At 37.6% G+C, this 26,338-nt stretch overlaps 1 protein-coding gene across 3 annotated transcripts in view; it reads left to right on the top strand.

Annotated features, from left to right (window-relative positions):
• Positions 1-26,338, top strand: part of ZC3H3 (zinc finger CCCH-type containing 3) — a 488,431-nt gene that overhangs the window by 202,929 nt on the left and 259,164 nt on the right. For all 3 annotated transcript variants that reach the window (XM_031947316.1, XM_031947317.1, XM_031947318.1), the window contains exon 4: positions 18,986-19,139. In XM_031947316.1, coding sequence (XP_031803176.1) covers positions 18,986-19,139 — 154 coding nt within the window. The remainder of the gene's footprint in view (positions 1-18,985; positions 19,140-26,338) is intronic.

Genomic DNA, 26,338 nt, shown 5'->3' with positions numbered 1-26,338 from the left:
AAGAGGGACTAACAGACCTTTCCCCAAAACCACTCCAAAAATGAGTATTTCCTGTCAATTCTCTCTCCCCCAGAGCTTCTGGAGACGATTGGATACAAGGATTATATCTAGAAACTAGGGATATTTAACCTAGAGAAGAAAGGTCACAGTTATTCTATTCTATTGCAAAGGAATTAGATTTGTTCTTGGCTTCAGGGGACAGAGATTAAAGAAGAGGGTAAAGGTTGTGGGAAGGGGAAGTTGATGTTAGTTCATAAACAGGAAGAACTCTCTGCTGATTAGCAGACTGATCATGTCCACCAGTAACATGAGTTTACTTGAAAGGTAGGGAGTAACTTTTTCCTTCATTGAAGATCTGTTGGCCAAGGCTAGGTCATATCAGGGTATTATATAAAGTATTCCTAGCCTAGTATAGCTTTGACAAAATAGTCTCCAAGGGCTTTTCTAGCTCTGAGTTTTGATGATTTTCTCTCAGCCTAAGGGGGGAAGGAGCACAAATCTGATCTTTATCTCTAATCATCTGTCTGGTTTTATCCTATTTTGTGGTCAGGAGAGAGGAGTAAAGTGTACAAAGAAGTAAGTGTTTACTTTCTGTCTGCTAGTGCTACCACTCTGAGGTTACCCTCCATCTATCTATTTTGTATGTTCTGTTTTATGTATGTTGTCTCTTTCATTAGATTGTAAGCTCCTTGAGGACAAGAACTGTTTCTGGTTCTTTTGTATATTTCTATCCTGTATCATATGTCTGACACATAAGCACTAAATGAATATTTATTAATTGAATTTCCCCCACCATCTAATTCCACAATTGGTTTTCTGTTTGCCACTTTGGTAGAGGTGAATAAAGTTTACATAGTTCCTTTGGATTGAGAGGCATCATAAATTAATGGAATAATACAACTATAGTGGCAATCTAGAGACTTGGGTTCACATTTTTGCTCTACTATTGATTTCCTATGTTTAAAAAAAAAAAATTCTTCACTTTTTGGCCTGAATTTTCTCTTATATAAAATGAAGGAATTTGATTAGAAGATAATTGATTTGGAACTTCAGTCTTGTACCAGCCTACTTTTCCAGAATCATTACATATGACTCTCTTTTACATGCTTTGCATTCTCATAAGTTTGCTGTATTTTCTATTCCCTGGATGTGACATTCTCCCTCATAGCTCCCCCATGTTCTTTCTTAAAACTACCTCTTAAAATTCCTAGCTACCAGTTCTTCTGTGTAGCTTTTTTTCCTCCTGAAATTACTTATATGTGCATGTGTTGTTCCCCCCCTCCCCCCAATGAATATGAGCCTTTTGAGGGCAGAGACTTATATTTGTCTCTGAAGCCTCAGCACCTAACAAACATATTTGCTTAATTATGTATTTGTTGAATGAATGAATGATTTTTAAGGTCTCTTCTGTAAGTAACTTATAATTAGATACTTGATGGGGCAGGAGTCAAAAGGTAAGAGCATCAACTTAATAAGGGCAGTGCCCTCTGGATTGTGAGGAAGAAATATTGGAATTGTCACTGAAATATTCCATTGCACTTAGTGACCCATCTTGATTATGCCCTATGTAACAGCTCATAATTGTCTCAAACACTTACTAAGGCCCTTTCTTGAAAAGTTGAGCCACACCTTGGCTCCCTTTGGAGAGAGCCTTGTGGGACTGATTCTAGGTAACAGCATCTGGATTGAGCTGAGACTGCTTATTTGCCCTACAGGTTCTCATCCTCCCTTTTCTCTTCTGGTCCTCTTCTCCTCCCCACTCCCCAGCCCCCTTCTTCTGGTGCCCTGGGTGTGGTGGATAGTAGATGGTGCACGGGGGAGCCAGGCTCGGAGGAAAAACACCGGCTCAGCACTGTGAGGAGCAGCACTCTGTGCAGGAGCTGTGAGCCCTGCCTGATAAATGGGCCTCATATCCTATTCAAATATGATGCAAGCACTTTTTTTGTAGTTTGTCTTCCATTGCGGTAGTAAAGTTTTTAATTAGGAAAGCTAATGAGATCGATTAGTCATTAGAACTGACCTCTGGATCTCGGAGAGAAGCGTAGCTGTGTGTGTGGGGCTGATAACGGGGGACGCTGGGGTATTGTTTGTAATAAAAGCGTAAAGTGTTTGATTTGAGTGAAATGTGCCACAGGGAATACATCATGCGGAGAAAAAAAATTACAACCCTGGGAGCCTGTAATGAAGGGAATTAAACCAACATCCTATCTAAATAACATGATTATCTACACAAAACCCCTCAGCTAGCAAGGAGTAATGGAAAATGGAGCTGCTTTCAGATCCATGTTCCCTACAGAATGGGGCTGACGCTAGGGCCTCTGAAGTGTGCGGGGCAGCAGGAGAGAAACACCCTTGTCTGAGAACACCCTCTAGTTATAGGAGAATTTCTTGGCTCCAGCTTATCTGTGTTTGGGAAACAGAGATACTGACAGCAACAGTAGCTCTGGGTGCATGTTTCCTGTGACTCTGCCTTCTCATTTGGTGGAAGGAGCTAAGGTCAGAGGCTGTTTCATTTTCTTTGTGTTTTCAGTCCTTGGCATAATGTCTGATACATAGTAGGTGCTTTTTGATTGAGCAAGCAAATGTAGAAATGGGAAGGCTTTTGATTGATACACAGGACCTGATAGTTGGAATGAAACCAAGAAGGACCCTGGAATTTCTTCAGCAAATAGATCTTCTTCTCTCAGCTTACTGAGTGCTTGGCACTTGTCTCTTCACTCTCTCTCTCTCTCTCTCTCTCTCTCTCTAGGAGGTCCATCTTAGTAGTGAGAAGTTGGGGACCTTCCTGAAGATGTACTTTCTCCAGAACCGTTTTTTCCCCCATTTTCTGAAAACCTATCCATTAATTATTGAGAATTTACATTCTCAAGCCAGACTGGACTATTTACTGTCCTCTATATATAATCCATACTTTTCTGCCACAGAACCTTCTTGCTTACTTGCCTTTGTTCATTTTATTCCCTCTTCCTCCATCCTTGCCTCACTATTCTTTAAAGATCTCTTCAGTCACTTCCTCTAGGAGATCTTCCTTCATCCCTCAAGTAAATCATTATTGCCATTTATTCTTTCAGCCTCACAAAAGTACTTTATTTGTACCTGCATCTATCTGGGCATGCAAAGAAAGGCAAAAGACAGTCTGTTTTCAAGGGTATCACAGTCTAATGGGGAGACAACAAGCAAACAACTATATACAAGCAAGCTGTACATATATATGTATGTGTAAGTGTGGTTAAATTGGAAATAATTAGCAGAGAGAAATTGCTAAGATTAAAGGGATCGGGAAAAACAACCTTTTAGAAGGTGAGATTTTAGCTAAGATTTGAATGAAACCAAGAGGATGAGAATTCCATGCATGAGGAAAAGCCATTGAAAATATGGGAAATAGAATATCATATATGTATGAGGAATGGCAAGGCAGATTGTGAATGACTTTAAAAGCCAAATAATATTTTATATTTGATTCTGGAAGAGATAGAGAACAGCTAGAGTTTATCGAATAGGGAGAGTAACATAATCAGATTTGCACTTTAGGAAGATCAGATTGACAGTTGAGAAGAAGATAGTGTAGAGTGGATGCAGACTTGAGTCAGAGAAAACAACCAGACAGCTAACAATGAGAGTTGTCACCAGGATGGTGGCAGTGTCATAGGAAGAAATGGGGCATATATGGGAAACAGAACTTGGCAACTGATTGGATATTTATTGGGAAGGGGGAAGTTGAGAGTGAGGTGTACACATTTAAATGTTAAGCTTTGTGCCTACAAGGATGTAGGTACATTAATAGGAAAATTAATAAGAAGGGAAGATTTGGGAAAAGATAATGGATTCAGTTTTAGACATGTTAAATTTGATGTCTGAAAGACATAACAGTTTAAGATGTTCCATCAGCAGTTGGAGGTCAAGAGAGAGGTAAGGGCTCTGTAAGTAGATCTGAAAGTCATCTGCATAAATATAATAATCGAATCAATGGGCATTAATGAGATCACCAAGTGAGATAGTATAGATGGAGAAGAAGGGCAAAACTTCGTGCCACCCTGAATGAAAGTTAGACTGAGTAGTTACAGGTAATGGACAGCTAGCAAAAAAGACTTAGAAGGAATAGTAAGAAAAATAGAAGACAAACCAAAACAGATCATAGTCATAAAAAGGGGGAGAGGAAAGCATATTTAATGGGAGAAGTGTTAGACGATAATGATCAAGAAGGTAAGAGCACAAAGCATTTAATGCTTGAGAAAAGAAGAGGTGGGTTAACAGCTGCTCTGGTGAGTAGAATAAAGAAAATCCATTAGGTAGGAAAATAGTATTCTTTTGCTGTAGAGAAGGCTGAGTTGAAATTAGTCTATCGATAAACATTAAATCCCTCCTTTTTGCTAAGAGATAGGGATCTAATATGAAAGAGAAAAATAGTCTTTGCCTTCAAGGAGCTTACAATTTAAGCTTATCACACACATAAGATGAAAAGGAAGGAAGATATCTGTCCCCCAGGGCAGGATGGAAAAGTCCAAAGAAGTAGAATTAGATGAGAAATGAAGAAATAATTATTAGGGTTAGGGTTAGGGCTCCTCCTTTCAAGATTTTAGGATGGATTTTAGGATAATGAAGCACCTGGTCATGAGGTTTCTGGGGGATTGATAGGGAGCTGGGTAAGAAAGAAGAGATGATTGTCTTGGACACTCTCCATAATTGGAGGTTTTTAGGGGGAGCTTTGGGTTTCATCTTCTAGTTAGGGGGCAAAGGTACCAATATTTCAGGATGATGGGAGTGCTGGTGAGGAGCTAAAATAAACATGTGGTAAAACCTTGTCAGCATGATTTTGTGATTTCAGCTCCATTTGATAGCTCTTCAGTAGGAGCAAAAAAAAGGACTACTGGTGAGAGTAATCCAGGGTTGGGATTTGACAAAAACTCCTAATATGTGCAGAGCTCTGTGTATGTAAGAGAGATTAGTAAGTGATAAAACAGATGGACAAAATAGGCCCTGACTCCTTACTTGATCCTTTGATCTAGCCTGGCATATCCTGGCCCTATTTCTGTGAGGTGTGTCTCTCAGACCTCTTATCAAGGGAAGGGTTTCCAAACCACAAATTAAAGTATAGCTAAAGGAAACCACAGACTCCATACACTGCCTAGACTCTGAAGAGGCTTTGGATTAAAAAGCCACCCTCAGAGTATCTTATGGAGTGTGAGGGGTCAAAATCTTGCTTTTGTTAAAAGTAGGTTCAGGAAAGAATGAATTGAATGGTATAAATTTCCCTTAACGATAGCCTTTGTTTCTTTCTTTCTTTTTTGTAATAGCTTTTTAATTTCAAAAAATTTCAAAATCTCAAAAATGCAAAGATAGTTTTCAACATTTATCCTTAGACCTCGTGTTCCAAATTTTTTCTCCCTCCCTTCCCTAGACAGCATGTAATCCAATATATGTTAAACATGTATTTTTCTATACATATTTCCATATTTATCATGTTGCACAAGAAAAATCAGATCAAAAAGGGAAAAAAATGAGAAAACAAAAAGAGTGAAAATACTTTGTGGTGATCCACACTCAGTTCCGATGGCTCTCTCTATCACAAATCTATTAGAAATGGCCTGAATTACCTCATTGTTGAAAAGACCCATGCCTTTCAGTATTGATCATCACATAATCTTGCTGTTTCCTTGGTTCTACTTATTTCACTTAGCATCAGTTCACGTAGGTCTCTCCAAACCTCTCTGAAATCATCCTGCTGGTCATTCCTTACAGAACAATAATATTCCGTCACATTCATACTCCATAATTCAGCCATTCTCCAATTGATGAGCCTCCACTCAGTTTCCAGTTTGTTACCACTTTAAAAAGGGCTGCCACAAACATTTTTTTACATGTGGGTCCCTTTCCCTCCTTTAAGATCTCTTTGGAATATAAGCCCAGTAGAAGCACTGTTGGCTCAAAGGGTATGCACAGTTTTATAGCCCTTTGGACATAGTTCTAAATTGCTCTCCAGAATGGTTGGATCAGTGCACAACTCCACCAACAATGTATTAGTGTCCCAGTTTTCTCATATCCCCTCCAACATATATCATCTTTTTCTGAATCATAGCCCTTTTCATCAAAGTACATTTTTTATATCTGAAACACTCGTTTATGAAAGAGCATAGCTTTGCCAAATAGAGACATGGAGGCTCACTTAGAGCAGGGAATCTTACCTTACCTAATGTTGCTAAGGAAAGTGCAGGCAGCCCTTAATGGAGTTACATAACTGGTGAATAAAGAGTTCCCCCACAAATTTGCTTTTTTTCCCCTAAATCTTTTCATCAAACACGAAATTGTGGAATCATCTTTGACTTTAATTTTTTTCCCCTTTGCCTCTCGAGACAATTAGGCACTAAAGTTCTGTTCTTATCTAACTTGTGTCTCTTGCTTCTGTAGCTTCATGTATACTTCAATTGCTCTTATCCTAATTCAGATCGTCATTACTTCTGGATTGTCCTGTTTCTGTGATTTGCCAGCAGGTCTTTCTTCCTGTTCAACCTCTTCCACACACATTACCAATCATCTTTCTGAAGATCAGCTCAGTTTATGCTCAAAAGTTTTTAATACTTTCTTCTTATCTAGAGGATAAATTCCAAATTACTTTGCCTAGTATTCCAGACTCTCTTTGATTTGCCTCTAGGCCAAATTTCTAGCCTAGTCTCATATTACTCTCTTTATATACTCTTTGCTTCAGTCAAGTTGTGTAACTAACCCTTTGATGATTAATTCTTTTCTTCTATGTTTTTGTTTTCTGGGGCTGTTGTTTTTGTGAGTTGCTTTTTTTTTTTTTTTTCTTTCACCAGTATTTATCCAAATCCAAACTATTTTAGGGCAGCCCAAATGTCACATTCTCCAGGAAACTTTGGCACTATCTCGTTTAGCCAAAAATTATCTTTTCTTTGGATGTTCCATAGCACTGTGTATCATTTGAGGCACTCATAATATTTTCCCTTCTATTATAGTTATTTTATCTATGTTATTATTTTCTCCTAGTGGGCAATGTCTTTTTGAAAATTGAAACTAAAAATTAATTGGAAGAAAATAAAAGGACATTAAACTACCTTGGTGAATTCTAGTTATTTGATTTAGATGAACTATATTCTAGTGTGCTGAAAAAATTATTTAACTGTGATTATTGGACTTCTTTCAGTGAAATACTGTTTCTGAAATATTTCAGAGAATGGAAGAAGTATCACTAGAATAAAGGATATTCAATTCAATATTTTCCCTAAAGGGGAAATAAATGTTCAAACTATGGCCATGAACTTGACTTTAACATCTGGCAGCAGCTTCTTGACCCTCTTAGAGAAAAGATAATGTAGTGACTAGAATATTGGAGTTAAGAGAACCTGAGTTCAAATGTGACATGAGATATATAAGTATATCTTATTAGCTCTGTGACCCTGGGTAAGTCACTTAAGTTGTATTTGCCTTGGAGACAGCTAGTTAGCTTATTGGATAGAGTACTGGGCTTAGAATCTGGAAGACCCAATTTCAAATCCAACTTCATACACTTATTAGCTATGTGACGCTGGGTAAGTCATCTAATATCACTCTGCTGTGTTATTCCACCGAGAAAGAAAGGGCAAACCACACTATCTTTGCCAAGAAAATCCCCTAGACCTTATTGATGTGCATGGTCCATGGGGTCATCAAAAGTTGGACTTGACTAAACGATTGAATAGAAACAAGGAAAAAAAAGCATTGGACTTTGTAGTCAAGATCTGTCTTTATTTGTCCTTTTGATGCAAGTCACTTAACTTCTCCAAACCTCTGTTTCCTCAATTTTAAAATGAGAGAATTGAACGTGATGATCTTTAAGGCTTCTTCAGCTCCAAATTTATGTTCCTATAAACATGTAGAAAAAAAGGGTTACTCACAAATATTCAATTTGATTTCATGAAAAATAGGTCATGCCAATCTAGTAACCATATTTTTAAAAAAAGGATTGAAAATTTGCAGACCAGAATAAATGGTGTAGATGTAATATCATAAAGACTTTTGCAAGAATTTTATTAAGTCTCATACTTTATTTATGGTTGTTGTTTTTGATTGTCCTTCATTCTCAGTGAAGACTATGACATCAAGGAGGTGATGCCATGATGCAAGTGAACTGGATTTAAGTGAGGGAGATAAAGTCCCCTGCCCCACTTTCCCCTTCAGAGCCATCTGTGTCCAGTGGTCAGAGATAGATCAGGGCAACCGGAGGTGGCCCTGGATGCAGTGGGAGACCTTGGCCTTTTTAAGCTAGAGCCTTCAATAGGTCTCAGTTTGACTGAGGCAAATGCCCAATCAGTGATTGAGTCTGGTTGGAGTTGAGGCAAAGAATCTCCTCTTTTATCTAGTCCAAGAAGAAAATCTAAATAAATAAATAAATGTGGGAGGGGAAGACACTCAGGATTTCTGGCCAAGGCAGAAATGGTGAACAAGATGGAGAGATATAGGTTAGACAGTACAGTCAGATAAATGTAGAATAACTGAATGGAAAAAGTCAGTCACTAGTCTTTTGTTAAGCATCTACTACATGTTGGGCACTGTACTAAAGTGATGGAGATCCAAAGAAAGGCAAAAGACACTCCTTGTCCTCAAGGAGCTCACAATCTAATGGGGGGAGAAAACATGCAAACAAGTAACAGAGGGAAGGCAGTAGAAGTAGGATCGAGGAAAGCTGCTTATAGAGGAATTCAGCTAGGATTTGAAGGAAACCAGAAATGGCAGGAGGTGGGAATGGGGAGTGGGAGGGAATAACCAGCAAAAATGCCTGGAGCTGAGAGATGAGGTATCTTGTTCAGAAACAGCCAGAAGGCCAGTGTCACTGGATGGAAGAGTGCATGTGTAGGAATAAGGTTTAAGGAAACTGAAAACATTGGGGTGCCTCATCAATTATGAACGACTGAGTATTGACAAAAGATTTTGTTGTTTGATCCTGGAGGTAATAAGGAAATAGTTGAATATGGGAGTGACCATAATTGGACCTGTGCTTTAGGAAAATCACTGGTGGCTGAATGGAAGATGGATTCTAATGAAGAAAGACTTGAGGCATACAGACCACCCCGTGGTTTCTTACAGTACTCCAGGCAGGAGGTGATGATGGCTTCCCCAGGGTAGTGACAGTCTCTGAGGGCAAAGGCTCAAATTTGAGAGGTGCCATAAAGGTGAAGTTGACAGACCTTGGCAATAGGCTAGATATGGGGACATGAAATGGGGAGGAGCCCTGGGATGACTCTTTAGTTACAGGCCTAGGAGGACATAGGGGTCCTTGACAGGAATAAGGAAATTGGGAGGGGGAAAGATAATGACTTCGGTTTTATACATGTTGATTTTAAGATTTATGTAGAACATCTAGTTTAAGATATCTAAAAGGCAATTGGAGAAGCAAGCTAAAGGTCAGCCAAGCATCTAGGGCAGAATGTGTAAAATTTGAGAATTATCAACATTAATTTAAGACTAAGAGCTGATGAGATCACCAGGTGAAATGGGATAGAGGAAGAAGTGAAGCGGGTTCAGGACAGAGTCCTGTCAGATGTCCACAATTAACTGGTATTATTAACCTGAATGAAGAGCTAGCAAAAGCAGATGAAGAGTGATCAGATTGGCTGACAGAGAACCAGGTGTTAGAAATACACTCTTGACACTGAAAATCAGATATCGAGGAAAATTTATTAAAGAAGAATCTTAAGGGATCTTCTTAACATTTCTGGCCAGAAGTGGAACCTGCTACTCTTGGGAAAGAGGGAGCAATGAGCTCAGAAACAAGAAAAGTTTTATACTTAATTTGGCACAGCCCCTCGAGGTCTTCAGAGAGCAGGTTTGTCTATTCGTTTCTGGGTTACAATCTTTCTGATATGCTCACTATATTTTTCCCTCTAAATAGGTATAAGCCTATTTCTCTTCCTTCATCATATATCCCTTGTTCAAAAATGGTGGAAAACTACTTCTAGGAGTTGTGGTATTTAATATTCAATTAGCCTATTAAACAGACATAATAGTGATTTGGTCAAATCACATCATTGACCCCCAACTAGTTTGGGCTAGATCTGCTATTATCTCAAATTTGTGGTTTTCTCAAAACCACAAGATACTTTCTGATTTTCTAAATCCGTCTGTGCCTTCCTATTTCCCCAATTCCTTGTTTGCTCAAGGCTCTATTTGATCACTTTATTGTTCTGTGGAATCTTAACCTTCCTTAACCTCTCACATTCTGAAAACTTCTTGGTCAGTGGTACCCACTATTCCCCACTACCTGAAAGTTTGCAACACTGTCCCTAAACCTAGAAGAGAATATCACAGTGATATAACCAGGTGCTGCATAGAGGTTAAGGAGAATGAAGATTGAGAAAAAGATCATTGGATTTGGCAAATAGGAGATAATTGTTAACTTTAGAGAGAGCAGTTTGGGTAGAGTGATGAAATCAGAACATGGATTGTAGGGAGTTAGAAGAGAGTGAGAAGAGAGGAAGTGGAGAAACTCTTTGTAGACTACCTTCTCAAATCATTTAGCCACAAAAGTTAGAAAGAATAAAGAATGATAGTGGAGATAGAAAAATCAAGTGATGGTTGTTTTGAGGATGGAGAGACAGTGGGCATTTTTTTTAGGCAGCTGGATAGAACTATTATACAGGAAGCAATTGAAGGTAAGTAAGAATGGGGATGCCAGAGAGAGCAGTTTGCTGCAGGATATAGATTAAAATGATATTGCTTGTGCTTGTGGTGGGTTTTGCCTTAGTATTAAGAGTAGGGCCATCTCTTTGTGTGAGTTGAAATAAAAGGGGAAGGTAATGGCAGAAGGTATCTGAGCGATATGAGATGAAGAAATGGAGAGAAGAGGGGATTTGGTATTAAATTCCTTAGTGCAATGCCAACAAGGTGAGGGCCTCTGCTTAATCCTTTGCATTTTTTTATCAAGTGACAATCAAAAATTACTGAACAAACATTTATTAAGTGCTTACTATATGCTATTGTGATAAGTGCCTGAGATGCAAAGAAAGGCAAAAATATAATTCTTACTGTCAGAGAACTTACCCTAAACAGGGAAACAACATGCAGAGTACATATAAAATGTATATTGTGTAAATGGGGAGTAAAATCAACGGGAAGGTAGTGGAAGATTTGAGAGTGGTAGGATAAAGAGTGGGAAAGATTCTTGCAGAAGGTGGAGATAATGCTGGATCTTGAAGGAAATGAAGAAAACTAAAAGGTTGAGGTGAGGAAGAAGAGTTTTCCAAACATGGGGGATGGCCAGTGAAAAAGCATGGATTTATCGATCTTAGATTTTGAAATGTCAGCAATTTTAGATTTCATCCAGCCCAGTTGTCTCATTTTACAGATGAGGAAATTTAAAACCTAAGACAAAATCCTACAAGTACTAAGGATCAAGGAGAGAACTAATTAATTAATTAATGTTCTTTCTGTGGGACTGTGCTATCTTCTTTGGGCCTCAGTGTCTTCATGTTTAAAAACATGTCATAGATTCTTAACTTTTGTTGTGTCATGACCCCTTTGGTAGTCTGGTTGTTCCTATCAACTACTCACAATAATCTTTTTAAATAATTGAAGGAATTGCTAAATTTAAATTGGTGAATAATGAAAATAAAGATTTGTTTTTCCCATCTAAGTTCAGATACTTTCTCCCCACCTGCAGTGATAACATATATACATAATGTGTTTAATTTAAATATATGTTATTGATATTACATACATATACATATAACATGTAAAATCTATGCCTAGGGTTCAAGGACTTCAGATTAGAAACTCCTTACCTGGATGATCTCTAAGGACTTTTCTAGCTCTAACATCATATGAGTCTGTGACTTCAAGCTAAGATTTTATTTTAGTTATATTCTCATGCATTCTAGAAGAAGCCAAAGATTATAGCTCCTTTAGCTGTAGGTTCCAGTCCTTGTCCTGTCTTCCTTGGGAGACCAGGCAAGTTTCTTAGGCTTTCTGGACCTAGCTTACTGAGGTCATGTTCTCAAGTGTGAGTTGTGGAACATATTAAAGGCAATTGTAAAGAATTTAGATAAAATTAATCTGATAATAAAAAGGAAGAATGAGAAGGCTTCCCTGCCTATAGAGTAGAAGGAAGTCTTTTTGGTGGAACGAAAATTCAGCTTTTCCCTCCTTGATTAAAGAAATGATTTTCCTCCACTTCCTTCCCATTTGTATATGCAAAGGAACCTCCTATGATTCATTACTCACCTTAAACTATTCCCATCATGATGGCCATTGTGTATTTTGATCCTATTGAGAGACATGGTGCAGAGTCTAAACTCTTTTGGACTTGGAATCAGGAAGACCCAGGTTCAGATTTGATCTAAGTCAAATAAGATTAAATTCCAGAGTACTACACTTAGAATTAACCACAGACACTTCATAATTATATAACCATGTAAAATGAAGATAATGATTATACCTACCTAACAGGGTTGTTGTGAGGGTCGGATGTGTTAAAACATGTTTAATGCTTTGCAAACCTTAAAACACTATATAAATGTAAGGCATTATAATTGTGATTGTGATTATTATTAACAGTAATAATATCAGATGTTATTTTGGAGATTAAAATAGTGTAGTTTTTTAAATAATTCCACTTAGTCAAAAGATCTGGATTCAAAAGTGATGACTCTACAATTTCCTAGGCATATTAGTTCCATTTTTTCAGACTGTTTCTTAATATGTAAAATGGAAATAATAATATTTATAGTACATATCTCAAGAGTTGATTGTAAACAGAGGACTTAATATGATTATTATTATATTTGTTTGGTAGTGATTGGCTTTATGTAGAAGTAGGACCACAGTGGTCCTAAAGGGGGATATCCTGCTTATATCTAATTCCAGAATAAGTCATCAAAGCCTAAGCTTGGAAGGACTCTTAAGAGGTTTATCTAATTGAATCTTTTATGTAATGATTACATCATTTCAGTATCCCCAGTAAGTGGTCATATCATGTACTACCCAATAAAGTATTTGCATGAGGTCAATATATATGTTAAATATTGCCTTGAGAAAGGAGAAATCATGGGCAGGAAGTTAGGAGACCTATTAGAGCAGACTCTGCCACTAGTTTTCTATGTGAATTTGGTCAGATTGAATTTTTAAAGTTTCCTCATCTCTCTTATTGAGTTGGCTAGGCTAAATGTTAATTAGGGTCAGTTCTGGCTTTGGCATTCTATGGTTTTTTGGGAAGATCACCATATTGACTGAGGTGATAGAATTTCTGAGGTGTTGGTGCCCATAAGAGCCTCATTCATTTTCAGCTCCAGAGAGCTACCATATTTCTCCACTTGTAACTCCCTAGCCAGAATGTGAGACACTACCAAAACATAATGTTGTGATGGCAAAAAAAAGCGGATCCAAGGCAGGGAGCCCATCCTAACACCACCTGCTGTCATGATAGCCTGTGTCCCTATGGTCCTTTTTCTTTTATCTGAGTCTGTTTGTATAGGACTCAAGTCCACATTGTAGCAGCTGCCATTGGTGCTGGTGATTATGATCCTCTACTGTTTGGGTAGAGGTGAAATCTTGTTGGCAGAGCTGGGCTCTCCCCCTGAGTCTTACATAATCATTTGAATCTTAGGGCTTCCAACAGGAACGTTTGGTTTTTAAATTGGTTATTGGAAGCTCGCTCGGCACTTGAGTTTCTGCGTGCAGTGTTAGCTTTAATTATCTGGGTAGTTATAGCTGTATATTATGAAAGTCAGGCAATTAGATACGTTCCTTGAAGCTATGGAGAAATTGCAGGCTATCAAGTGGAGGACTACCCAGGCAAATCTGATCCCTGTTAATTGCATGAAATGTAAAGCAAGGGAAAAAATGCAGTTGTGTAGATCACCCTGCAAAATATTATGAAAGTCAAAATGATTAAATGAATAACTGGGCTTTGATCCTTTCCCCCTGAAAGAAAGATACTCCCTTTTCCCATGAAGTTTCTCTCTATCTCCCCAACTATCAGATAGTCTCTACCCAACACTAGCACACCTACCTGGGAGATCAGGTTCAGCAATCTCAGGAATTGATGCTAGTTCTTTGACCTCAGGCATATCCCTCTCCTTCTCTTGAGTCTCATTTTTCTCTCCTATTGGATTGTATTAGATAATCTCTAGTTTTTTCTAGCTTTCCTAGCCTGTTCTTTATTCTAAGGAACCTTACAGCTCTGATAGTACATAATTAACTTGAATTCTGTCAGCCTTTGGATAGATCCTAAACTTCTTTATCTTATCTTGGGAGAGGATGGAATTACTTTGACTTTAAAATTCTTATTTAATAATTGGCTAAAAGCAAGATTTAGCATTTCTACCTATCCATTGCCATCCAGTTGTTATCAGGCCAAAACTATGTTCAAACTTGCTTTCTTCTAGGACAGCACCTCAAAAGATCAGTGAGTATTAAATAAAAAAGAATTGGAGGAATCATCCTCTGGCCAAATCTACCTTTTCCATTATTATTATAATGATATTATATAGTCTCCAGTCTTCTGATTCAGTGGTTGAAGGGGAGATACCTTTTCCTGGCAGCAGAAAAATCTTGTCCACTGACTTGGGAAGGAAACTGAAAGCCAGGACCTTCTCCTTTCTTTCTCCATAATTCAGTGCTTGACTGAGTCTCCCTCTGCCCCAAATCCTGTATTCATACTTTATATGTTTAAGTTTTTCTTAGTATTTTAACTTGCCATTGTACTTAAGTATTATTACTTAACCCTTCACTCCACCTAAGCTACTGACAGGGGTGTCTTACACTTGTTTCAAGAAATGAAAAATTATTTTATCTCACTGTTCCATCTCTATATATACACCTTACAATTCCAACACTGTTTTTCTTCCTTGCTGTTCCTCCAAACACAGTCTCATCCCCTCCCCCAGTACCTTTCCAGGCAATCGCTCTTGCTCTGGCCATACTCTCTCTTTCTTCCCCAATCTTTTTCCTTTAGTTAGCAAGTTCTCCTCTTACATGATCTTAACTCTTGAATCCCTTGTTCCATTTATTCCTATTGCTGATCATACCTGTGTCACTCTTCTCACATGCTGATAAATGGAGCTGGATAAAACCATAAAAACTATGCTGCCTATGTTCACTGGAAGCTATCTAATTTCAGCTGAGCCCTTAAGGTGACAAGGCAGTCCGATCTCAACCTTCACCATGGATTTCCTGTTCCACCAACTACAGTGTCTGTGGCAAATGTACTCCTCTCCTCAGGCCTCCTACAGAACTTTTTCTCTCTTCCTCACCTGAGAACCTTGCCTCAGGCTTCACTGAACAAAACTAAGCTGCCTCTTCTCTTCCCTTTTTCATCTCTCTTAAGTTCTGATGAAGAGATGGGTCCTCCCCTTGCCAAGGCCAACTTTTTGTCCCTACTCTTATTCCTTTCTACTAATCTTTAGTCTCCCTTTATCCATTGTTTTCTTAGACTATGACCTTCTCAAGAGCAGAGGCTGTCTTTTGACTTTTTTGTGTTTTCAGAATTTAGAACAGTGTCCTACATATAATAGACACTTAATTAAATGTTTATTGACTGTCTACAATTGCTCTCAAATCTCCCTCTATCCCTAAATATGTTCACTAGGTCCTCCTATCATTGCTAGTTCTTATCCTATATATTTTCTCCCCTTTTTAGCTCAATTCCTAGAAAAAAAATCTGCTTCTGTAATGAATGGTTCTACTTCCTGCTTTCTTGTAAAGGCTCTTCAGTCTTTCTAGTTTTTCATTCAATTGAAAATTTTCTGTCCAAAGTTATGCTCCCTTCATTGCCAAATCAGGGCCTTTTTCTCGATCCATAGTCTTCAAAGAATCACAGAATTTGGAAGTTAGAAACGTGGACCTTAGTCCAAAGATTAGTAGAAAGGAATGAGAGTAGGGAGAAAAAGTTGGCCTTGGCAAGGAGAGGACCATCTCTTCATCAGAACTTAAGAGAGATGAAGAAGGAAAGAGAAGAGGCAGCTTTCAGAGAATAGCCTTAGTTTTGTTCAGTGAAGCCTGAGGCAAGGTTCTCAGGTGAGGAAGAGGTAGAAAAAGTTCTGTAGGAGGCCTGAGGAGAGGAGTACATTTGCCATAGACACTGTAGTTAGTGGAACAGGAAATCCATGGTGAAGGTTGAGATGGGACAGCCTTGTCACCTTAAGGACTCAGCTGAAATTAGATAACTTCCAGTGAACATAGGCAGCATAGTTTTTATGGTTTTATCCACAGTCTAGTTCAGCTCATATATGAAAGATTTCCTGCAAAAACATACTAGACAAGTGATCGTTTAGTTTCTGCTTGAAGACCCTCAAGGAGTCAGAATCTTTCACCTCTTTAACCAAGACCATCCGACTTTTGGACAGTTCTCATTGTTAGGAAGTTTATCCTTATTTCAAACTTAAAATCGATTCTTTGCAACTTCCACTCATTGCTGTTATGTCTTCGGGGGCCAAACAGAAAAAGTCTAAATTCTCCTTCACATATTAGTCCATCATGTAAGTGAACATTAACAGTCTTGCCCCTTCAAGTCTTTTTTTCTTTTCTTTCTTTTTTTTAATAATGCTTTTTATTTTTCCAAAATACTTGCAAAGATCGTTTTTAACATTCAGCCTTGCAAAACCTTGTGTTCCATATTTTTCTCCCTTCTTTCCTTCTTCCTCTCTCTCCTAGGTTAAATCTTTTTTTCTTCAGACTAAATGTGCTCAGAACTGATCTTCACTTAGACACCTGGCCATTCACTGTATTAGTTGTTCTTTGGCAGATACTCTAGTTTATCAGTGTCCTTCTATAACCAGATGCCCCAAAAGAAATCTAATATGAAGATAAGATTTGACAAAGTTAAAGAACAGTGGGATTATCACCTTCCGATTCCTCTGAGTTAAGCCCTTCCTGATGATTGCTCTAATTTTTTGGTTACCATCTTTTCATGGCTTCCCCACTTTATATTTGTAGAATTAATTTTTTGTGTGCTTACATATAAAACTTACATTTATTCTGATTGAGCTTCTTTTTGTTAGATTTGATTGGTGCTCACTTTTTTGCAGTAATTATTACCCTGATCTGGATTCCAATCAAGTCTCCTTTGATCCTTATCATACAATACTAACTGAGGGTGTTTTCCCCAAGTACTTTTGGGCTCTCTTCTGTTTTTTCTCTTTAATCTTTTAGTTGATGATCTCATTGACTTCTATGATTTCAATTATCCAGTCTATTCAAATAACTTTCAGATTTATATATCCACTTTTAGACTTTCTTCCAAGGGATAGTTCCATATCAAATTCAGATCTGGCCTCAAACTTTTAGTAACTTTGTGATCCTGAAAAAATCACTTAACCTCTGCTGGCCTCAGTTTCTTCAGTTCTAAAAGAGGGAAAATATTATCTCTCTCTTAGGTTGTCATGTATATCAAATGGAATATTATTTGTGAAACACTTAGCGCAGTACCTGACTCATAGTGTACATTTATATGTTCTACCTGGGCCAGAGACCATGCTCTGGAGGTTATATCTCTTTCATTTCTAGGAGCCCTGGGGCCCTACTGTTTTGATTGATTAGTGCCTCTTGTGGACCACTATTAAATGTAGCTAGTTTCAGCTAACCATCTCCTCTTGTGCTGTCCTCTTTCTCAACCTCTTGAGTTTTGGAACCATAGTCAAATCAGTGTTGGTATTGTCTCTAAAATCCCTTAAATGTATTTTCTTGTGGTTTCACTCACTATCCCTGTAACTTTCCAAGCTAGAATACCCCTTCCTGTCTACCATTCCCCCTTACTTATTATCTCTCCCATTAAAATATAGGCTCCTGGTGGTCAGGGATGCTTTTTGCTTTTGCATTTGTGTCTAACTATTATGACAGTGCTTGGCACATGGTAAGCACTTATTAAATACTTAATTCATTCATTTACTCTTCACATATCTCAAACTCAGTGTATCCAAAACATTATCTTCCTCCTCACCTTAACAATTCTAACTTCTTTATTATTATCAACATCACTATCCATTGTGAGATACCAGTCCATTGCCTAATCTTATCATTTCTATCCCCACAGCATCTCTCTTTATATTCCATTCCATCTACTCATTCAGGAGACCAACACCCTGAGTTCAACCCTTATCACCTCTTAATATCTTCCTAATTTTTCTACCTTTATTATGTCTCCAATACATAATTTACACAGTTCTGAAAATGATTTTCCTAAAGCATGAGTTGACTGTTATCATCTTCCCCTTTTCCTTTCTACTTCCCATTCCCCTTCCACTTCATAAACACCTTTAACTCCCTAATACCTCTAAGATCAAATTATAGACTCCTCTGTTTGTAACTTACATCTCTTCACAACCTGTCCTCTTCCTATCTTTCCATTCTTAATTTTCACATGCTTGCTATGATTCAGGCATAGGATCATATATTTAAAGCTAGAAGAGATAACAGATAAGGAGGCACAGAAAGATTAAATGACTTCTGTAGATACACATGGGCATAAAGTGTTAGGGTCAAATTCTAATTCTGATCTTCCTAATTCCAAGATTAGTTTTCTATCCACTATGGTACTTAGCTTCCTAACCTGTCCCAATTGCCCTTACTTACAAAGGATGCTCCATCTTCCATCTCTGTGCCTTTGTAGTGACTGATTCCCATGTTTAGTGTGCTTTTCTTTCAGGAATCCCTGATTTTCTTCAAACTTTAGCTCAAAAGCCAGTTTTTTAACAGTCCTTTCTCATTTTCCCAAATTATATTAGTACCTTAAACTTTGAGGTTATATGTATATGTACTTTATATGTATTTGTGTATATCCATGTCCATTAGAATGTAAGCTTCCTGAAGGCAGGGACTGTTTTTGCTTTTTATTTTTATTCCCAGAGCATAGTGCCTAGTACTTAGTAAATGCTTAAATATTTGCTGATTGATTGAAATGATTGTCAGATGGGACTCCTCTGTGCATTTTCCTCTGGAATTCCTCTCCTCCCCCCCCTTTTTTTTTTTGACATTGGCCTGGCCTGTCTGCTTTTTTCTCCAGCAACAAGCTTACATGCCTTACGGACTTCTCCATCCAACAAAGTGATTAAGACCCGTTATAGGATAGTGAAGAAGAATTTTCCATCTCCATTCAGTGTTCCACCTTTCAACATTCCCAGTTCAACATGGAGAGCCAGGCGGCTTGCAGCATCCAGGTAAGAGAACTGAGTACCAAACTGATGTTTTTATTCACTCATTTTTCTTGAGAATCACAACAAAGTGCTATCCTGGTCATCTCTAGGGAAGAGGGAAAACTGGGCCCCAGGTGCCAAAAATATTTTGACTCTGAGCAGACCATATGGGGAACTTTTTAAACTTTACAGTTCATTAGCTAGAGAATTGCTTCATTTTTCTGTTTATTTAGCAGTTTCTACACTAAATATACTTTAAAAAAAGACTCTCATTAGTAATCCTGTTAGAAGACTAGTGGGTTGGGGGTGCTGGCACTAATCAAGAGTGACAATTCCCTATAGCTGATCAAGGATAAGAAGGGAGAAAAGAACTTTATCCCCTATGGCAGGGGTCCTCAAACTACAGCCCATGGGCTAGATGCAGCAGCTGAGGACGATTATCCCCCTTACCCAGGGCTATGAAGTTTCTTTATTTAAAGGTCCACAAAACAAAGTTTTTGTTTTTACTATAGTCCGGCCCTCCAACAGTCTGAGGGACAGTGAACTGGCCCCCTATTTAAAAAGTTTGAGGACCCCTGCCCTATAAAATAGTCCCTGATGAAATCATAAGAATTAAAGTTTTTCTTTGGTATTTCTATCTTTTCTCCTTACTTACCCTTTCCCGACTCGTTCTCTTCAAAGATCACATCACAGAGAAAAATTGAAGAAACTTGGGCATAGGCATCATTTCTTGAAGTCCATATGACCGATTATCTCTATGATCATTTAATATCGATATTTAAATGAAATATAATCAGGTTTCTCTTCTCCATCCCACCACCCCTCTGCCATCCCAGCCATTTCTCTATTGCTTTCTGGGTCTGTTTACTCTTTAAATCTTCACTGTGGTACTATTTGGAAATACTTAAAATAGAGAACAAATCCCTTTAATTGTTGCTAAAAGAAAATGAGGCAAACTGAATGTGCACCTGCCTGACTAAATCTTAGCAGCTGAGGATTGTAGTAAAAGAATAGAAGGCCCTTTCTCACACTTTACTTTCCAAAATTATTCTCATTCTTTCTCTCTCTCTCTCTCTCTCTCTCTCTCTCTCTCTCTCTCTCTCTCCTCTCTCTCTCTCTCCCTCTCTCCCTCTCTCTCCCTCTCCTCTCCCCCTCTCCTCTCTCTCTCTCTCCCTCTCTCTCCTCTCTCTCCTCTTTCTCTCTCCTCTCTCTCTCTCCTCTCTCTCTCCTCTCTCTCTCTCCTCTCTCTCTCTTCTCTCTCTCTCTTCTCTCTCTCTCTTCTCTCTCTCTTCTCTCTCTCTCTCTCTCTCTCTCTCTTCTCTCTCTCTTCTCTCTCTCTCTCTCTTCTCTCTCTCTCTCCTCTCTCTCTCTCTCTTCTCTCTCTCTCTTCTCTCTCTCTCTCTTCTCTCTCTCTCTCTCTCATTTATAGGTAGGAGGCAGGTTAGTCTCATTAACTCTTAAGGGTCTTGTCTAGGTCTCGAGGAGAATGCCAACCCTTGATTTTTCTTAGACAATTCATTGAGAATTTCTTCCTGAAATAGAGACTTCCTTTTTTCTATATCATAACAGGGCAGCAAATAGATTTCTTTGAGGATGCTGCTTCCACACCTGCAGGTTTTACTATAGCTTTAGTTCTAGGCAGAGCCTAGATCTCTTGAGTTTCTTTGAAGGTCTGCTGGGTGAGAGATCTTCTCTTATTAATGGAAAGTGGTGGGGAAAAGAAGTGATAATTCCTGATTGTAGAATTAGCGGTCACCACCATCATGATCTTGTGTGTTTGCTATATGGGGAAGGAATATGAGATATGAACAAAACAAATTCACTTTCTTCCTCAATTGTGCTATTAGCTTGAATGAAATTTATGTGTAGTATATTTGGTATGCAGTATATATGGATTTCCCCTTGTCCTTTGATAATTCACATCCAACCTGGAAAGTTATTATTCTAATAATTTTGATTACATTTGTATCCTGTTCCATTCAGTAACCTGGATAATGTCTACTTTGGGCCATTGCTAAATTTAGACCTGGAATAATAGAACATTTACCTCTGTGGCAGTTAGGTTGATTGTAGCTTGATTTGTCCAAACCCTGGGTCCCTAGTCCCCTGTAAAGCAAGGGTTTTCAGAAACATTTTGCATTGAGAACTTCTTGGGCAGTCTGGTGAAACTCATGGGCCCTTTCTCAGATGAATGGTTTTAAGTACAGAGATTAAAATACATAAGATTACAAAGGAAATCAGTTCTATTGAAATATAATTATCAAAATATTTGGTAAGAGTGAAGATCATGGCTCGCATGTTTGGAATCCTTGGTTTAAAGAATCCTTCGGGTATCTTTTCCCTAAAGATTTGACTGTGGTCATTTGAACCTGTGAAGTCAGGATGTCCACTTTAGGCTTCAAAGTAGTTGACCACAAGTAGGTAGTTCTAATGTTATAGGTAGATGGGGCAACTTTTCTTTCCCTGACCATTACTCATCCTGCCATCAGTAGTATTTACACTGAGATTTAAATGGTCCTAGAACATGACTTGTCAGCAGAGCTCCTGAGTGAAAGAATCCAAAGTGGGTACTTAGGGTTTGAATAGGGGTAGAAAGGTATGGGTAGAAGGCTTCCCAAATTGCTTGTCTAATGCTAGTAAAGGATAGTCTATAAGTGATGAGTCTCAAAGGAGGTCATTGGTTCTTAGGGCTAATCTCTTTGCTGTGGGATTGTATTAAACTTCACCCTGCTGCTGACTTTTCTGGAGGCAATAGCTAGAAGTATATTTTAAATTAATTTTACTGCACTTTTTGTAATATTTTTGTTTTAAGTAGATTTATAAGCAACTTGGGGGCTATTTCTACAAATTTATGAAGATAATTTTCACTCTCTCGATAAGGTTAAATTTACACCTGCTATTTCCATATTAATTCACATTGCTAAGTGGATCTAATTTTCTTCCGTTCTTCTATCTAGTGAGCATGGCCTTTCCTAATGCAATTTCCCCCTCACTAAATCACTGTGATCGGGAGTCATGATCGAGTTAAATTAACTTAAATTAATTTACTTAATAAGAGCTCCAGATCATTGTGAATGAGGTTAAGATTTATTGATTCTTATTCTCATTCCTCCCCCTTATCTCGGGTGGTGTTTCAGGGCCCCATGGCAAGTCCCTTGCCTGCTTACATATCCTTTTTTCTGTAATATTTTGCCTAAAGCCCTAGAACAGCCCCACATGCAACATGCTTTTCTTTGGGTGTCATGTCTGTTAGCACCTGAAACTGATTTGCCTTTAGGATAATCTTGATATATTGTCCCAAAGATCAGAGTAGCCACTAGTGCTTTTCATTCCTTCCCATTCTTCACTTTTTATTTTCCCTACCTTCTCTCTGGGAAAGCCTGGGGATTGGTGCTATGGGGTTGGGCTTGCCTGGGCCTGACTGCACCCCTTTTTCTGTGTCTCTGTCGTTGGTGTGGCAGCCAGGCATCACTGGGCTTCATTGATAGACTGTCAGAACCAGTTAGAGAGGACTCCATGTATGTGTAGTCATATAGAGCTGCTTTGATCTGATCCAAAGGACAGAGCCTAGAAATGGATACTCTGCCTACTCCTGGTGGCGGGTGTGTTTTTCCTCCTTTCATATCTTCTTCCGCTATTGATCCCACTAATGAGGCCACATGCCTTGGAATCACTTCTCTTGTAATTTTCCTCCCTGGTCACCTAATTGTAGCCTCAACCCAATTTCTAGTTTGGTTTCAAGGTGAAAATCATGCTGGTAGTCCTTGTGGTTAGAACAGTGTCCTTCCAGGAAGACAGGCTTCCTATAATGGAGTCAAGTTTAGGAAGTACTGTCTCTTATGGGAACCACACTACACCTTTTCATCTTGTATATTGAGTGGTCCTTTTATAATATACTTAGAGAACAGGTAAGGTCAGCAGTTTGACTACAAACACCTTTAGATTTAATTTAAGGGAGTTACATCTGATAGAATAGCTTATATGTGTCTTATACACTCAAACTTTCACATACTTCCTAGTTAATGTTTCCTATTGCAATCAAGTTGATAGCATGTATTTTTTTTTAAAAATTAAATTTACATTGATATATTTTGCATTTTTTATATTGCCATAGTAATATGGCAATATACTTTCCCTTTCACTTTCCCTTTCAGAGAACTAGCAAATAGTATTTTTAAGACTGAAAAAGATATAAAAGAGGAAAAAAATGAACAAAGCTGATCAATACTTCCCAAAAAGCTCGAAAATATTTGCATTGTGAATATATTTGTGGACCTCTCACCTCAGCCAATGGATAGAGTAGGATTGTATTTTCATATTCTTGTTGTGAGCTAGCATACTTAATTTTAATATGACTGAGACTGTGGAAGTAAGTTATGCAAGCATAAAATATCAGAGTTTGAAAGGATTTCAGTGGTCTTCTAGTTCAACCTCTCTTTGAATAGATATCCTTTCTACAACATACCTGACAAGTAGTTATCTAGGCTTCACTTGAAAGTTGCCAATAATAGGAAGTTTTGTTGTATGAATTTTAAGACAACAACAAAACCCAAATTACTAAATGTTTTATCTATGTCCTCTAAAAATCATCACTGTTGCTTTCAATTATCTGTCCCTAACTGTCCATTACTTAAAAGAAAAAAAATGAGTTCTAGTTGAGCAAAACTATATTTAAAAAAAAAAATCAACATGTTGGTCACATCTGGCAACATGCCTTCTCCACAGCTCTGCAAAGAGGAGGGAGATAAGTTTTGCTGTCAGACCTCTGGAGTCAAGATTTTTTCATTGAACTGATCAGATTTCTGATATATTTCAATACTTTTTTGACTCTGTTTACTGTGATCTTCTGTATCAGTTCATGAGTCTTTTCATGGTTTTCTGAATTCTTCATTTTGAGTCACTTTGAATCCACTTTGAAAATGGATGTTTCGAAGCGATCCCTAAGAAAGAATTTAAGTATAAAATGCTTCTGATTAAAAAAAAAACAGTAAAGCTAGAATTATTAATTTTCTCTAAACATATTGCTTTCTTTAAGTGACTTGAATGCAATTTTCATTTCTATGTAATTTCTGAGTACATTGTAGTAAATTCATCCCCAAGATTAAAGGAGGAGGACTTTGTTCTGTCCTTCATATGGAGTGAGAGGCCAAGAGAAAGCTTAGTATGATCCTTAATTGAGTTTGGATTTATTATGAGATTAAGAGACAGTGTAGTGTTATAGAATGAACACTAGACCGGGAGCCAGGAAAAGTGATTATTAACTTTACTCTTAAATGGCAGTATGACCTTAACTAATCTACTTTCCCTTATAAAACTTAAGTTTACTCCTCTAAAAAGTTAGGCGTTGAACAGAAAGTTTATTAAATGATTTCTAAGTATTGTTCAGTATTTCCTCCAACAGGTTGCAGTTATCTGAATCTCATAAATATGAGCATCATGTCATATGCAATACATCTCTATACCTCTTTAAATGAGTTTGATAGTGAGGAAAAAGTGAATTTGAGTTGTTGATCAGGCTATATTATAAAATACTTGAAAAAGAATGTTGTTACATTACTTTGAAACATGCCAGAATTCAAGCATTTCAACAAATGCTACATAGTAGATGACCTTGAAAACCTGCTCTAATTAAAATGAGAAGCCCTATTTGTTATGGTCCAACTGAATTTAACACCAAACTTGATTTACTTATGCCCTTCTGAGACTGGCAACTTTCCAAATGTAATACCTTCCTTCTAGGGAAGGATTGAGAAGAAAAACAAAATAAAATGTCAAGAGTTGGAAATAGGAAACTGTATCTGAAGAAGATTCTTCTTTATAGCAATCTCTGTTTTTAGGCCCACTTGGTAAAGGGAGGAAAGGAATAAGCATTTATGGAATACTTAGTATATGCCAGGGATTGTCCTAAGTCCTTTATAATTATCATCTCTAACCTTGTAGGACAGATATTATTATTCCCCTTTACAGTTGAGGAAACTGAGGTAAACTAGTATATGACTACCCCAGGGTTACCCAGCTACCTAGTTAGTGGGTGAGGTTGAATTTGAACTCAGGTCTTCCTGATTTCAGGTTCATGCTGTATCCATTGTTCTACTTAGCTGCTAGTAGAAACTCATTATCTTCCTTGAGAGACAACCCATTTTGCTTTGAGACAACTTTGCTTATTAATAAATTTTCCTTATTTTAAGCCTAAACCACCTTTTTGAAGCTTCTACTCATTGTTTTTCTCCCCACTGGGATCAAGTAGAAAAAGTCTTAATCTCTCTTCTTTGACAGACCTTAAAATACTTGAAAATTCTTATTACGTCTCTTACAAGTTTTATGTACTCTAGATTAAATTTTTTACCTAATCATAATTTGGAATACTCTGCTTAGCTATTTGGTATTCCAATTGATTTTAATGTTTTTCCTAAAATTTGACTCCCACAACTGAACAAAATATTCCAGATGAGGTCCGGAATACTATGCAGCTTCAGTTTTGACTAGTTTTTTTTGGCTACCATGTCACACTGTTGACTCATAGAACTTTTAATCTTCTAAAACTCCCAGAATTTTTTTTTTCAGGTGAGTTGTTGTTTAAACATCCTTGCACATAATAAATTAATTTTTGAACCCAAGTATGAGTTTGCTTTTCTAATTGTTAAATTTCATCTTGTTGATTTGGCCCAGTGTTTTAACTTATCAAGATCTTTTGAACTCATGATAGCACTGTCTAGTATGTTAGCCATTCATGTTACCCTTGCATCATCTGAAAATTTGATGTACGCCATCTTTATTCAAATTATTAATAACTTCATTGGACAGGAAAGGGGGTACTTACTGGGAGAGTATAGGAAGATAGTGAATGATAGTGATGGCAAAATTTTTTTTAAAAATCTGAAACATTTAAAAAATACTTGGAAGTTCAAAAGGAGATGGATAAGCAGACCATGATTCATTCTATCATATACTTAAAAAACAACTGAAAATAATAGAAGTTCACAGTTTCATCTATACCTCTCTTTTCTGTTATTCTTCTTATACTAAAATGTTCATTTTGGTTACAGTCATATGTAATTAATGTGTAATGAAGAAAAGAATAAGAGACAGAATGTAATAGCTTGTATATTGTTTGTTATAATAGCTAAAAGTAGTATGTTGTGCTGGGCCTGAGTCAGAAAGACTTGAGTTAAAATTTGGCCTAAGATAACTAACTGTATGACTCAGCGCAAGTTACTTAATCT

Source organism: Sarcophilus harrisii, chromosome 1, assembly GCF_902635505.1.
Source record: "Sarcophilus harrisii chromosome 1, mSarHar1.11, whole genome shotgun sequence".
Lineage (NCBI taxonomy): Eukaryota > Metazoa > Chordata > Mammalia > Dasyuromorphia > Dasyuridae > Sarcophilus > Sarcophilus harrisii.
This window is presented reverse-complemented; position numbering and strand designations above follow the sequence as displayed.